This window comes from Aquarana catesbeiana, linkage group LG04 (genome assembly GCF_042186555.1).
Source record: "Aquarana catesbeiana isolate 2022-GZ linkage group LG04, ASM4218655v1, whole genome shotgun sequence".
NCBI lineage: Eukaryota > Metazoa > Chordata > Amphibia > Anura > Ranidae > Aquarana > Aquarana catesbeiana.
Genome location: NC_133327.1, coordinates 106,195,961 through 106,211,260, shown reverse-complemented (window position 1 = coordinate 106,211,260; position 15,300 = coordinate 106,195,961). Strand labels below are relative to the sequence as shown.

General features: G+C 43.6%; 1 protein-coding gene across 2 annotated transcripts in view; it reads left to right on the top strand.

The window, feature by feature from the left end:
• ALLC (allantoicase) overlaps window positions 1–15,300 on the top strand; it is a 74,909-nt gene that overhangs the window by 37,845 nt on the left and 21,764 nt on the right. For both annotated transcript variants that reach the window (XM_073625417.1, XM_073625418.1), the window contains exons 5-6: window positions 2,022–2,147; window positions 2,897–2,973. In XM_073625417.1, coding sequence (XP_073481518.1) covers window positions 2,022–2,147; window positions 2,897–2,973 — 203 coding nt within the window. The remainder of the gene's footprint in view (window positions 1–2,021; window positions 2,148–2,896; window positions 2,974–15,300) is intronic.

Here is a 15,300-nt window from a genome sequence, read left to right as displayed (position 1 = left end):
ATTGTGTAAGATGTTGTAGGCCATTGATGGCAACCTTAAAGAGGTGGAGATCTACCTGAACAACATGGGAAAAGTCTAAGATCACCGGGCACAGTGTTGCCCAGTGTTGCCTCCTTACACCTGATTTAAACCTGTAATTGCCGTACTACCGTGTCACAATTGCGTGCATTGCACAGCAATCATAAGTTTAATACAGGCAGTGAGGAGCCAACATATCACCTCCTCACCACCTGTCAAACACACTCGGATCATTTTTCAGAGGAGTAGCAGTGCCTGCTGCACTTGTGAATGAGCCCTTAGTTGCATTCAGCATCGGCACCCTTAGGGCTCGTTCACACAAAGTTGGGTGGTGGTAAAACCCTGCGGTTGATTTGCCACAGCAGTAATTAAGCCCCCTGTTGCTTTTGGTGAGTGCTACCGCCTGCCAAACACGACCCATTTAAGTAAATGGGACCACTCTGCAAGTGCCCCGCAACTGCATGCTTCTGTGGGGTCCAAGGGGTTAAAGCAGGTGGTGAGAAAGCAACTGTACTGCACAATGTTGCAGGGCATTTTCAGAGCAGCCTCATTTACTTGAATAGGTCATGCTTGGCAGGTTCTACACCCACCAACCATGACAGGGTGTATAACTTTTGCTGGGGCTGCGACATGTGTACATACCTGGCCAATGCAGCTAAAGCAGGGCGGTTGGGGCAGGGGTGGTAAAGACACATCTTAACCATGGGGTTTTACCACCCGAACTACAAATGTAAATTAACCTTTACTGTTCTGAGCCCCCTATAAGGCTATATTTACACTTATGTGCTATGGTTTACCTGCACCACGGGTGCAGAGCAGGGCTTCTGCCACCAACCTGGGTTAGCTGCGCTTTGCCGTAGACGGCTATTATTATATGCTGCAGGTGTGGTGCACTTTCTGAAAGTGCACCAAAACTCCTGAATTCAGAAAGTGCACCACACCCACAGGATATAATTGAAGTCTGTGGCTAAGTGTAGCAAACCTGCAGGAAAGCTACAGGTACACAGCACTGCACCCGCGGTGTGGGTAAACTGCACCACATCAGTGTGAAAGTAGCCTTATATTATTATGCCCAGTGTATTGCTTCACATTGACCTGAAGATCTCTTCTTTCTGTCTGCTGGCACCACTTTGGAGGCTGCTAGTAGGAATGAGAGATGGAGTACAGTTGGTATCACTCAGCATGGGACAGGGGCCAGCACTACAGAGGAGGCATCGGCTTATGCGGCTCTTGCTCCCTACTCCAGCTCCAACTTTACAAGTAGTCCCTCTGTATTGCACTCTGTTTGATGGTTTGGAATGGCAGGTCAGCAAGCCCAGACTGCGATCTACCAGTCACCTGGCCTCAATCTACAGGTAGATCACGATCTACTGGTTGCTCACCCCTGTTTTAGATGAGTCGAAAAACTCTTGTCTATCTTTAAGTCGTTAGTTATTCCCATCATTAGTGTGCCAGCTGCCACACATGATTTTCATATCGCAATTGAAAGTGCCTGATCCATGCTGGATTTTTAAAAGAAAAACAAACTAAATAATGGCACAATCGTATATGCCATTTTTTGTTTTTCAATTGATGGCTGGTCTTACATTTAACTGTCTTCAGTGGCCTTAGCTTGCTAGTAGAGCATGTTTTTTTCCTCACCCAGTTTCAATCCTCCTACACATCTGATTGATTGTATTTTGACCTATATGTTATCTTATTATTACCACCGTTTTGGTATAACAGTACAGTACTGTAGTTTTTGAAGCAAAAAACATATTTCCTTTTGAAGGTTTTGAGATGTGTCTTGCATTATCCTTTAAATTCTTGTAACATCCTTTTATTGTAATTGTCACATTTACAAAGCATGGCTTAAAACTTAAACACTGTGCACTCTGCCCCCAAAATAATGTGCAAACTAGGGAATAGTTTGAACTATTTGAGCATAACACTAGACCTTGCTTATAGATCACAGTATCAAGTGGAACAACTAAAAACATAATAAACTGCATTTCTTCTGTTAGGTCATGATTGGTGTATTATTGAACTGGGTGTTCCAGGGATAATTTATGGATTTCATGTGAACACACGATTCTTCACTGGAAACTACGCTCCTCGAATTTCTGTCCAAGCTGCATGCTTAGAGCCAGGTAAATTATATTTCTCATAAAATGGACAGATCTATTTATCAGGTGTTTTTTTCATTGATATGGGGATGAAACATGTAAGAATGTGTCAGGGTTAACTAGCCTGTAGAAATGGTTACCTAGTTACAGCCCAGAAAAATAACTTGTCCCAGTCAAGGTCGGATACCCACAGTTTTCATGTCAAGCTACAAGTCCATGCATAATGCATTCCTAATGTAATTTTACAATGGTTAATTGGGATGCAGCAGCTGCACGGACACAGCCGCTGCTCCTAATTTGACAGTTATGAGTATGAGTGCGGGTGATGGTCCCTGAATTCAGACACTGTACATTTGGGGACCCATGTCAACATGAGAGCAGTAGCTGTGTCTGTGCAGCCACTGGGTCCCAATTGACATGAATGGGATGGCAAGCACTGGGATGCACGGAATACCTTTGCATCCTCAATGTAGGCAAACACAGCCCTCATGTGCTTAAGTACGCCCATATGAACAATGCCTAATAGTCAAATATTCATGCTTGCAACAGATTATCATGTATGAAAGCATTGTAACTGGCTCATAATTAAAGGAAAGAATACTTTTTTTAAAATTTATTTTTCACTGACATAAGGGGCATCCTTAATTAGCCTACATGTTGTGCTTATGGTCTATAGGTTTCTGCACATATGGCAACTATGTACTATGATTATAAAATGAAATACAAATAGTTAAATTTATAAAAGGCTTATCAGAATCTTTCTCTGTTGTCAGAAAAAAGAGCATTGCCATCACGTGGGGACAGAACTGGATCTGCTGCCTCAGAGGAAGACTATCAAGTTGCAGAAAAGGTAGGGGGAAAAGATACAGACAGTACATGTATATTAAAGTGCATAAATATTCAGTTTAGGGCAAATGGCAGAGTAACATCTCACAAGCCCATGGGCTAAGAAAATGTACCACATTTTAAGTCCTGCCCATTATTACTTTCTAGACTATAAACCATGCCATGTTGTGCTGATTAAAAGGAAACAATAATGGTTTTGGACAATCTTTTTTTCATTAGTTACTTTAGTTTTTTATGGCTCTGTTCACACATGCTGTGGCCACGGTTCACAGCATGGGGTCCGGGGCGTCCCTGTTCACCGATTTATGTGCAAATCCGCTCCGAATTTGTGCCTGAATTTGCCCCTGAATCGCACCAGATTAATGCAGACCATGGCCACCCAGGAGCTGTGTGAACCAGCTCCATTGAGAGCTGGTCACTCTCTTCTGTCATGGGAATTGGATGTGGAGAAACCTACATCCAATTTGCATATGTGTGAACGAAGCCTAAATATTTTCAAAAACTGTGATATTACTATTTTTAAATAAATTATTGATAGATAGAGTGCCTTGAAAAAGTATTCCTACCCCTTGAAGTTTTCCAGATTTTGTCATGTTACAACCAAAAACATAAATGTATTTTTATTGGGATTTTATGTGATAGACCAAAACAAAGTGGCACATAAGTGTGAAGTGGAAGGAAAATGATAAATGGTTTACACCATTTTTTACAAATAAATATGTGAAAATTGTGGGGTGCATTTGTATAACCCCCCCCCCCCTTAGTCAGTACTTTGTAGGACCACCTTTTGCTGTAATTACAGCTGCAAGTCTTTTTGGGGATGTCTCTACCAGCTTTGCACATCTAAAAAGTGAAATTTTGCCCATTCTACTTTGCAAAATAGCTCAAGCTCTGTCAGATTGGATGGAGAGCATCTGTGAACAGCAATTTTCAAGTCTTGCCACAGATTCTTATATGGATTTAGGTCTGGACTTTGACTGGGCCATTCTAACACATGAATATGCTTTGATCTAAACCAGGGGTAGGCAAACTCAGCCCTCCAGCTGTTTTGAAACTACAAAACCCATGAGACATTGCAAGACCCTGACAATCACAGGCATGACCCCTAGAGGCAGAGGCATGATGGGATTTGTAGTTTCACCACAGCTGGAGTGCCGAGGTTGCCTACCCCTGATCTAAACCATTCCATTGTAGCTTTGTTTAAGGTCTTTGTCCTGCTGGAAGGTGAACCTCCACCCCAGTCTCAAGTTTTGCCTTGTGTTTGGCTCCATCTTCCCATCAACTATGAGCAGCTTCCCTGTCCCTGCTGAAGAAAAGCAAACCCACATCCCCTCTTTCAACAATGGCTTTCTTCTTGCCAATCTTCCATAATGGCCATATTTGGGGAGTGCACAACAAATAGTTGTCCTATGGACAGATTCTCCCACCTGAGCTCTGCAACTACTCAAGAGTTATCATGGGCCCCTTGGCTGCTTCTCTGATGAATGCTCTCCTTGCCTGGCCTGTAAGTTTAGGTGGGTGGCCACATCTTGGTAGGTTTGCAGTTGTGCCATACTCTTTCCGTTTTCAGATGATGGATTGAACAGTGCTCTGTGAGATGTTCAAAGCTTGGGATTTTTTTTACAACTTAACCCTAATCTATCTGGTATGTTCCTTAGTCTTTATGATGCTGTTTGTTCACTAAGATTCTCTAACAAACCTCTGAGGGATTCACAGAACAGCTGTATTTATACTGAGATTAAATTACACACAGGTGGACTCTATTTACGAATTAGGTGATTCTGGTTGGTTGGTTCCACTAGATTATTTTTTTTTGTTTCATAAAGATTTTATTACAATTTTCAAGAAACATACAACGTAATGCAATAAATTGGGATACAGGTTCCATTGGTAGTAATCCAAACAGTAGTTTCAGATTGAGAACACAGAAAACATCTACAGTCAGTCCAAAGTTCCACGTCCACTATAGCGTAGGGCTCAGATAATGAAGAAGAGAAAAAAGCAGCAAGAATAGGAGGGAGAGGTGAAGGGAAGGGGGTGTGTACAAAGAAAAAGGGGGAGAGGGGGTGGAATCCCACCTGCTACCCCCTCCATCTACTGTTTGCCAGCTACATCCACAGGATCCCCCGGAATCCTGGGATGGACCATCCAAGATCATACTGTGTCTTAATAATAGGTTACATGTTGTGTCGCAACAATTCCTGATATAACTGGGAATTTTTATATGTAATCCACGCCTCCCAAGTAGCTGAGAAGCTTGAGATTTTGTCTTGTGAAGTGAATATCAGCTCCTCCATTGTTGCTATGCGGTCAATACGTAGTGCCCATTCTTTTATTGAAGGCGACTATGTGGATCTCCAATGTACCGGTATACAAAGCCTAGCGGTGTTTATCAAATGCATAGCTATCGATTTGAAGTGGTTCCACTAGATTTTAGTTAGGGGTATCAGAGTAAAGGGGGCTGAATACAAATGCACGCCACACTTTTCAGATATTTATTTGTAAAACATTTTGAAAGCCATTTATCATTTTCTTTCCATTTCACAATTATGTGCCACTTTTGTGTTGGTCTATCACATAAAATTCCAATAAAATACATTTACGTTTTTGGTTGTAACATGACAAAATGTGGAAAATGTCAAGGGGTATGAATACTTTTTCAAGGCACTGTGGATAGATAGATAGACAGACTAATATTTAATTAATGCCAAAGGATTCCTAAAGCACTATGGGTTAGCTGAAATGTCTGCATGCCTCAAGAGCAGGCTTTGTTTAATTGAAACCTTGGACTGAACCATCAGGTTGGGGATGAATTAATGGCCGTGACTTATGTAAATCTATGTGTAAATTGCAGCTTTCACTGTTGATTGCTATAAGTAACAGCCTATTTTTTGTTTAACACTCTGTAAGAACATGTAAAAAGTAGCTGAGCTGGCTAAAACAAAACCAAATATTAATATACATTGTTTCACATTTTTTTTAAATATTTTGAAAATGTGGATTTTTTTTTAACCACACCATAATAAATAAATATGAACACAGCCACTATACAATTAAAATAAGATAAGTGTGAAAATTTGTCTCCTCAATTAAAGTGTACAAAGATATACATGAGTAGAGAATGCCACAGAAAATAAATATTTTTCCTAAGGAGGACACCTATACAGAATAGAGAGTAAATATTAAACATGCGCCCCTAATTACAATGTTGCATTAAATAATGTGTTCAATTATATTCTTGTAAAATATTAACTAAATTAAATTAATAGCATGCATACTTCTTTTTGCAACCAGTTCAAAAGACCAGTGAATGCGTTTTTATTGTATGAATCACAAAATAGTTAGTAAAGTATGTAACACATACCACCTAAAAACATAGCAAGCTACAAATGCATTCCAATACATTTACATAGCAAGCATAGTTTGGCAAAAAACAGTTTATATATATATATATATATATATATATATATATATATATATATATATATATATATATATATAGTATCTCACAAAAGTAAGTACACCACTCACATTTTTTAAAATATTTTATCTTTTTTCTTTTTTTTATCTTTTCATGCGACAAAACTGAAGAAATGACTTTTGTTTCTCTTTCTGTTGGGGTACCCCAAGGCTCTGTCCTTGGGCCTCTCCTTTTCTCACTCTATACCTCTTCCCTGGGCCAGTTGATAACCTCCCATGGCTTCCAATACCACCTATATGCCGATGACACACAGATCTATGTCTCCACTCCTCAACTCACCCCCACTATCTCTTCACGGATCTCAAACTTGCTGAATGACATATCGGTATGGATGTCACACCACTTCCTCAAACTTAATCTTTCTAAAACTGAGCTTGTTATATTTCCTCCTTCACGGTCCCCCCTCCTGTGACTTCACCAACACAACCATTGGTCCCTCCACACATGCCAGGGTCCTGGGTGTAATCCTTGACTCTGACCTCTCCTTCAGCCCCCATATCCAATCACTGGCTAAATCCTGCCGCCTTAACCTCCGCAACATCTCCAGAATTTGACCCTTCCTTACTAATGACACCACAAAGCAACTTATTCACTCCTTGATTATTTCCCGCCTCGACTACTGCAACTCTCTCCTTAATGGCCTACCCTTAAGCAGGCTATCCCCCCTTCAGTCTATTATGCATGCTGCTGCTAGACTAATACACCTCACTAATCGATCCGTGACTGCTGCTTCTCTCTGCCAATCCCTTCACTGACTTCCCCTACCCCACCGTGTAAAATTCAAAATGCTAACTATAACATACAAGGCCATTCACAACATCACCCCCATCTACATCACCAACCTCATCTGCAGATATCGCCCAAATCGCCCCCTCCGCTCCTCCCAGGACCTCCTGCTCTCTAGCTCCCTTGTTGCCTCCTCCCATGCTCGCCTTCAGGACTTCTCCAGAGCCTCTCCCATCCTCTGGAATTCCCTGCCCCAGTATGTCCAATCAGCCCCTACCCTGTCCACCTTTAGAAGATCCCTGAAAACTCATTTATTCAGGGAAGCCTATCCCACACTCACATAACTGTCCCTGAGCCACCCCCATCAAATCATTCTTTGCAGCTATTACCTTTTGTACCACCACCCCCTCCCTTTAGAATGTAAGCTCTACGAGCAGGGCCCTCTTGTACCTTTTGTATTGAACTGTACTGTAATTGTGTTGTCCCCCTTATACATTGTATGGAGTTCACTAGAGCTTCACAGGTTGCCACTGGAGTCCTCTTCCACTCCTCCATGATGACATCATGGAGCTGGTTGATTGTTGGAGACCTTGCGCTCCTCCACCTTCCATTTGAGGATGCCCCACAGATGCTCAATAGGGTTTAGCTCTGGAGACCTGCTTGGCCAGTCCATCACCTTTACCCTCAGCTTCTTTAGCAAGGCAGTGGTTGTCTTGGAGGTGTAATTAGGGTCATTGTCATGTTGGAATACTGCCCTGAGGCCCAGTCTCTGAAGGGAGGGGATCATGCTCCGCTTCAGTATGTCACAGTACATGTTGGCATTCATGGTTCTCTCAATGAACTGTAGTTCCCCAGTGATGGCAGCACTCATGCAGCCCCAGACCATGACACACCCACCACCATGCTTGACTGTAGGCAAGACACACTTGTCTCGCTTGTCTTTATACTCCTCACCTGGTTGCCACCACACGCACTTGACACCATCTGAGCCAAATAAGTTTATCTTGGTCTCATCAGACCACAGGACATGGTTCCAGTAATCCATTTCCTTAGTCTGCTTGTCTTCAGCAAACTATTTGCAAGCTTTCTTGTGCATAATCTTTAGAAGAGGCTTCCTTCTGGGATGACATCCATGCAGACCAATTTGATGCAGTGTGCGGTGTATGGTCTGAGCACTGACATGCTGACCCCCACCCCTTCAACCTCTGCAGCAATGCTGGCAGCACTCATACATCTATTTCCAAAAGACAACCTCTGGATATGACGCTGAGCACATGCACACAATTTCTTTGGTCGACCATGGCGAGGCCTGTTCTGAGTGGAACCTGTCCTGTTAAACCTCTGTATGATCTTGACCACCATGCTACAGCTCATTTTCAGGGTCTTTGCAATCTTATAGCCTAGGCCATCTTTATGTAGAGCAGCAATTCTTTTTTTCAGATCCACAGAGAGTTCTTTGCTGTGAGGTGCCATGAACTTCCAGTGACCAGTATGGGTGAGTGAGAGCTCCCCATTCACACCTGAAACCTTGTAACATTAACGAGTCACCAGGGAGGGAAAATGCTAATTGTGCCCAATTTGGACATTTTCACTTAGGGGTGTACTCACTTTTGTTGCCAGCGGTTTTGACATTAATGGCTGTGTGTTGAGTTATTTTGAGGGGACAGCAAATTTACACTGTTATACAAGCTGTACACTCACTACTTTACATTATAGCAAAGTGTCATTTCTTCATTGTTGTCACATGAAAAGATATAATAAAATATTTACAAAAATGTGAGGGGTGTACTCACTTTTGTGAGATACTGTATGTATATTTATATAGTCATATGGTTTTTAATCAGAAAATCCTTATCAAAGTTACCAAATCCCAATTTGTTGAGATAAATCAATAAACAGGGTGTTTACAAATAGAAACACAATCAATTGACAAATGAACCAGATAACAAATGATACAGAAGGTATGGATCATGCCACGTAAATCATATGGGAGTAAAGAGAATTTCTGTCACGTGTAATTTAATGCCTTTAATACCAAAACCTTTTTTTTTTTCTTTACTTTATAAAAAATTGAAAAAAACAGAACAATGTCCTCCACATTCAGGACATTTATAATTTACTATACAGAGTTGAAATTATATGTCAGTGTACGCACTCAGATTTACACAGGTCAAACTGATACAATATGCAATTTTAATTGTATATTAGGCCAAGATAGGGTTTGAAACTGTATCAGGTTTTGCTGCTATTTGGGGCTAAATTAGAGAGATTTTCTCTGACTTTCTGTTCTGCTGACAACGGATTGTCAGATGGAAAGTGAGGGGAAATCTGCAACAGCAAAACAGACACAAATAGACATACATTCCTCTTTGCTTTGTATGGCAGTATATGGCCCGCGTTCCGGTTTCAAACGGTCCCACTGGTAATTTGGCTATATATATATTTTGTGGCCCCCAATGAATACCAAGAGCCGTGGGGGCCACAAAAGATATATACCCATATTTATGTATATATATGTGCCTCGGAGGGGACAGGAAAGGGTCGGGACAAGTGCTGTCAAAATATATACAGTGAGAATTTCCTGTTTACACGGCGGCCTCTGTAATAGGAAGTCCTGTCTCCTGGGCTGCCATTGGAGACTGTTCTGTTTTTCATAGGAGGCGGTACTTTGTATTAAAAAGGCTGCAGAGAAAACAGGAGATTCTCCTGTATGTAATCTGTTGCCGCTCTTCCTGCCCCCTCCCTATCCCCTCCGAGGCTGCAGATGGGCATCGATTGGGCTGCACTGATGGCAATGGTAAGGCTGCATTCATGCAATGGTGAGGTTGCATTCATGTCACATGTGAGGCTGCATTCACGCAACAGTGAGTCTGAATTCATGTCATATGTGAGGCTGCATTCATGCAATGGTGAGGCTGCATTCATGTCACATGTGAGGCTGCATTCATGCAACGGTGAGGCTGCATTCGAGTCACATGCAAGGCTGCATTCATGAAATGGTGAGGCTGCATTCATGTCATATGTGAGGCTGCATTCATGCAACTGTTAAGCTGCATTCATGTCACATGTGAGGCTGCATTCATGCAATGGTGAGGCTGCATTCATGTCACATGTGAGGCTGCATTCATGCAACGGTGAGGCTGCATTTGAGGCTGCATTCATGTCAATGGTGAGGCTACATTCATGGCAATGGTGAGGCTGCAGTTGGGCACTGATTAGGCTGCATTGATGGGCACTGACCCTTGTTTTGCTTCACAGTTCTTTATTTAAAATGTAACTTTTTTCCTGAAACTTCCAACTTCCCTCTTAAAGTGAAGGTGTGTGTTATACGACGATAAATACGGTATATCCAAATAATACGCTCCAAGGTCATCCTTAGTCTTGAGCGGCAGTCAGGGATTTGTTGGGGGCAAGAAAAGATAGATATATAAATAACACGCCCAAGCTCATCTCTTCACCACACACATCCACAAAGGCAAGAGAATTCTTGTTGGGCAGTGTATTAGTGCTCAGACGAACACACTAATGCCGCGTACACATGAGCGGACTTTTGATCGGACTGAACACCGAAGGACTTTTCGACGGAGTTCCGATGGAGTTCTGACTTAACAGACTTGCCTACACACGATCACACCAAAGTCCGATCCTTTCGAACATGATGACGTACAGCCGGACTAGAATAAGGAAGTTCATAGCCAGTAGCCAATAGCTGCCCTTGTGTCGTTTTTGGTTTGTCGGACCAGCATACAGACGAGCAGATTTTTCGATAGGAATCAAGTCCGCCGGAAAGATTTGAAACTTGTTCTATTTCTAAGGTCCGTCAGATTTTTAGACAGAAAAGGTCGGATGAAGCCCACAAGCGATCGAATTGTCCGACAGATTTGTTCCGTCAGTCCTTTGATGACGAAAAGTCCGGTCGTGTGTACACGGCATTAGACCGAGTTTTAATGGTTCAAACAATGTCAGGCAAAATGGTCAGCCCTCATGCATGTTCACTTTATCAAATCTGGCCCTCTTTGAAAAAAGTTTGGAGACCCCTGCCCTAATCTATCTAAAATTAAAAACAAAAAAGCAGAAAAAAAAGCTTCACAGTCCAAATGAAATACATTTTGGAATTCTGTAGCAGATATGTTAGTTTCTATATGTCTTAGATGCTTCAGCAGTGGGATCTCCCTACCTTAATTCTTCTGAATCTCTTCCTACCCACATGGAAATTTTGTGTTTTACCACTAAATATACAATAGAATAAATAAAAAAAAATTTTGAAGGAAGATTGGGAACCCGTCATAATGTCCCCTGCAACTGTGCAGACCCAGGAACTGAGGGACAATGGTCTCTACAAAAGAGTTCATTATAGATAAAAATAAACTGATGCATCAGTTTTGGGTGCAGTGATACTTTCATGTTAACCACTTCAGCCCCAGAAGAATTTACCCCCTTCCTGACCAGAGCACTTTTTGCGATTCGGCACTGCATCGCTTTATCTGACAATTGCGCGGCCGTGGGATGTGGCTTCCAAACAAAATTGACGTCTTTTTTTCCCCAGAAATAGAGCTTTCTTTTGGTGGTATTTGATCACCTCTGCGGTTTTTATTTTTTGCGCTATAAACAAAAAAAATAGCGTCAATTTTGAAAAAAACGCATTATTTTCCCTTTTCGTCATTCAGGACAGCCACAATAGAGAGATAGTCTCCTCCCCTTCCTCTGGAAACACTGCGCCAGCCCATAAATTCTCTCCTCCCCTGCCAGACCTCAGTTATTGGTTTTTCCTCCGGTGGGGAGACACTGTGCAGAGGAACCAGGCCGGGTGCAGTCAGGGAGATTGTGGCCTTTATTTCTAAAGACATCCCTAGGGAAGCAGGGGCTTCCAGGATGAAGAGTAGCGGTACATACCGCAGCTGAAGCCACCCCTTCATTGCCGAGCGCGGCATCAGGTCGTGGGGGACCCCTATCGCGTCCACAGGGCCGCAGCATGGAGACAGTCCGCTCTCCCTGTACCTTGTACAGGCTGCAAAATTTGGAACCAGCGGGCCGGGCGACGGGTGACGTCATTTCCGGCGGGGGGGGGGGGGGGGGGGGGGCGGACGCTTTCCCTGTGACCCGCGACTTCCGGTTCCGGGTCGCGGGGCTGATAGGGGGCCGGGCTCAGGCTGGAGTGAGTCACTACACGTGTAGACAGTGTGAGACTCTATACAGGCAACCACCTGCAGTCATGTCTGAGGCAGATGCTGCAACTCATACGGACGCTGTCTCCAGCCTTCCAAAGGTAAGAGTTCCCTGGGGAGGGGTCCTCTCTATCTAAGGATTGCTCTCCCTCATGTATGGTTCCTTACTTAGAGGGGGGGCAGACCCCCTGGGTGGTCAGGGGGTGGGGGGGTGAACGCAGTTCCCTTAAGATGGATCTGGTACACCCCCAGGGTTGTTTCCATTTAATCATGCTGAAGATAATATGTGGTTTTTGTATGTAATTTCAGAAATCTACAGAAAAGACAAAGTCCACTCATGTCTCTAAAAGGAAGTGTGCCTCTTGTAGAGATAGTTTAGGGGAAGCATGGACCAAGGTTTTGTGTAAAGAGTGCATAGATTCCCTGGTTAAGGAAAGGGAATCTGAACAGCAGTCTGGGTTGGCAGCTTCTGTGAAAGAGCTGTCATCCACCTTTTCATCTTTTAAAACTTTTTTTGAGACCTTCAAGCTTCCCTCTAAACCCATTCAGCAGGACACAACCCCGCCTCATGCTCAGGGCTCTGCACCTGCCAGATCTACTAATATAGTTATGGCAGAGGAGATGTCAGGCCCTTCCGGGGTGGAGCTGAGGCAACCGGATAGTGGCACTGTAACGATATCAAGTACGGGACATGAAAAGCTGTAGCTAGCTGCCATCTTGTGTGGAAGTAGCCATGACAGTTTGGCTAACCATGTAACCTCACAGAGAACTCTGAACTCCCTCCGTCACCCATCTTAGGAATTCAAAACTTTTTAAGTTCAACAGAAAAGGTTATCTCAACAGAGAAAACAACCAGGTTAAGTCAGTAGAAAAACATTTGTTGTAAGGGCAGTGTTCAGGCCTGTCGTAAAACTGTCACCCTCCCCATTCAGAGACCAAACAGGCCTAGGTCGTAAAGTCTTCTGAATACACCTCACTAGAATAAGTATGAAATTTCAGCATGTTTCATAACTTCTGACTTAGTAATAGCACAGACATAATCGGGACATATTTAGCTTCCTCAGATAATATGGAACATTTCAAGTCCAGACACCCCTATGTCAGGTCATATGGGAAACCCCTGGGACCATTTATTCCTCCAAAGCAGGCTATACGTTATAGATATGGCATGTTTAGACTTGTTTTGAAGGAAATCTCAAGTTGAATTATAATATGGATATTTGGAGTCTGTAAACACTATAGATGCAGATATATGAGTATGTATTACAAAATCACCTGGGACGTGGTCATGAGTGTAGACACCTCCCAGCAACCAACCCCTAAAACCAGCTGATCAGATGATTGGTTACTGGTCGCTGTCAACACCCCCTTTGATTTGACAGAAAAGAGGAGATGCCAAGACAATGGTCAGTTCTCCTTTTACCATCCAAGAAGAAACATCTGCAAGTCGAGAACCAATTACCTAGCTCATCGATCGAACTCTGATCAACCCTTGGACATTAATTGCAAGTATTCTTTCTTCCCAATTCTACCTTATTGCTTTGTGGCTGTATATTGTCTTTATCTTTTTGAAACATCTTTTTTCTGTAAATATTTTATTTGCATCAACTTTGACCTTTTCATAATAAACCCTTATGTTGAAAAGTGTTAACCTTGTCTCTAAAGCTCCTAATGCAAGCTATAAACGAACCTGCCTCTTGAAGGGCGCTACTGTTGTAGAGTAAGACTCTGAGCAGACCTGTCTGTGGTGACAGTGTGTGTGGCAGACGCTTATTCTAAAATTATAATTGGTCGCTGATGCTCTGCTGGGAATCTTCACAAGAGTGGGATTCCCGGCTGAGCTCATTAGCGATCAAGGCCCTCAGTTTGTGTCCGACTTGATGCAAGCTCTCTGTCGGAAAATACAGATGACGCATATCATGGCCAGTCCTTATCACCCACAAACGAACGGTTTGTGCGAGCGTTTCAATGGAACCTTGAAACAAATGTTGTGCACCTTTGTGCACTCCCAGGGTAAGGACTGGGAACGATATCTGCCTCATCTGCTGTTTGCTTACAGAGAGGTGCCTCAGGAGTCCACAGGCTTTTCGCCATTTGAACTTTTGTACGGACGGAGGGTAAGAGGACCCCTGGACCTAATCCGTGAGAACTGGGAGGGCAAGATTGCCGACTCAAAGGTCTCTGTTGTGGATTATGTCCTAAAATTCAGAGATAAAATGGAGACGCTGGTGTAAATTGTGCGGGAGAACATGACCCAGGCCCAGACCAGGCAGAAAGAGTGGTATGACCGTAATGCTAGGGAGCGGACCTATGACATTGGTCAGAAGGTGTATGTTCTGCTTCCCCTGCGGCAGAACAAACTCCAAGCAGCATGGGAAGGCCCGTACACCATCACCCAGCGTCTGAATGATGTCACCTACTTGGTCAGGTTGGGAGAAGGGCGTAGACGGCAGAAGGCCATTCATGTTAACATGATCAAAGCCCATCATGAGCGCACGGCCTATGTCATGCCGGTCTGCAGCAGGCCAGAGCCCGAGGAGGCTGATCCACTTCTGGACCTGCTAGCAGACACCAGGGAGGTAGACTCAGAACTCCTGATAAACTCCAATCTTACCCCCACCCAGGTACCTGGACTGAAGCGAGTGCTGGCAGTACATGGTAGCAGGTTTACGGGAAAACCTGGGAGGACACACCTCGCTGTCCACCAGGTGGACACCGGGGCACATCCCCCCATTAAACAGTCGGCCTATCGTGTCTCCCTGGAGGTGCTGGCCGACATGAAAAGGGAGGTGGAGGAAATGCTGCAGCTGGGGGTGATTCAGAAGTCCCACAGTGCCTGGGCGTCCCCAGTAGTCTTGGTCCCCAAAAAGGACCAGACGACCAGGTTCTGTGTGGACTACCGGAAGCTGAATGCCATCACTACCGCAGATGCCTACCCCATGCCCCGGATTGATGAGTT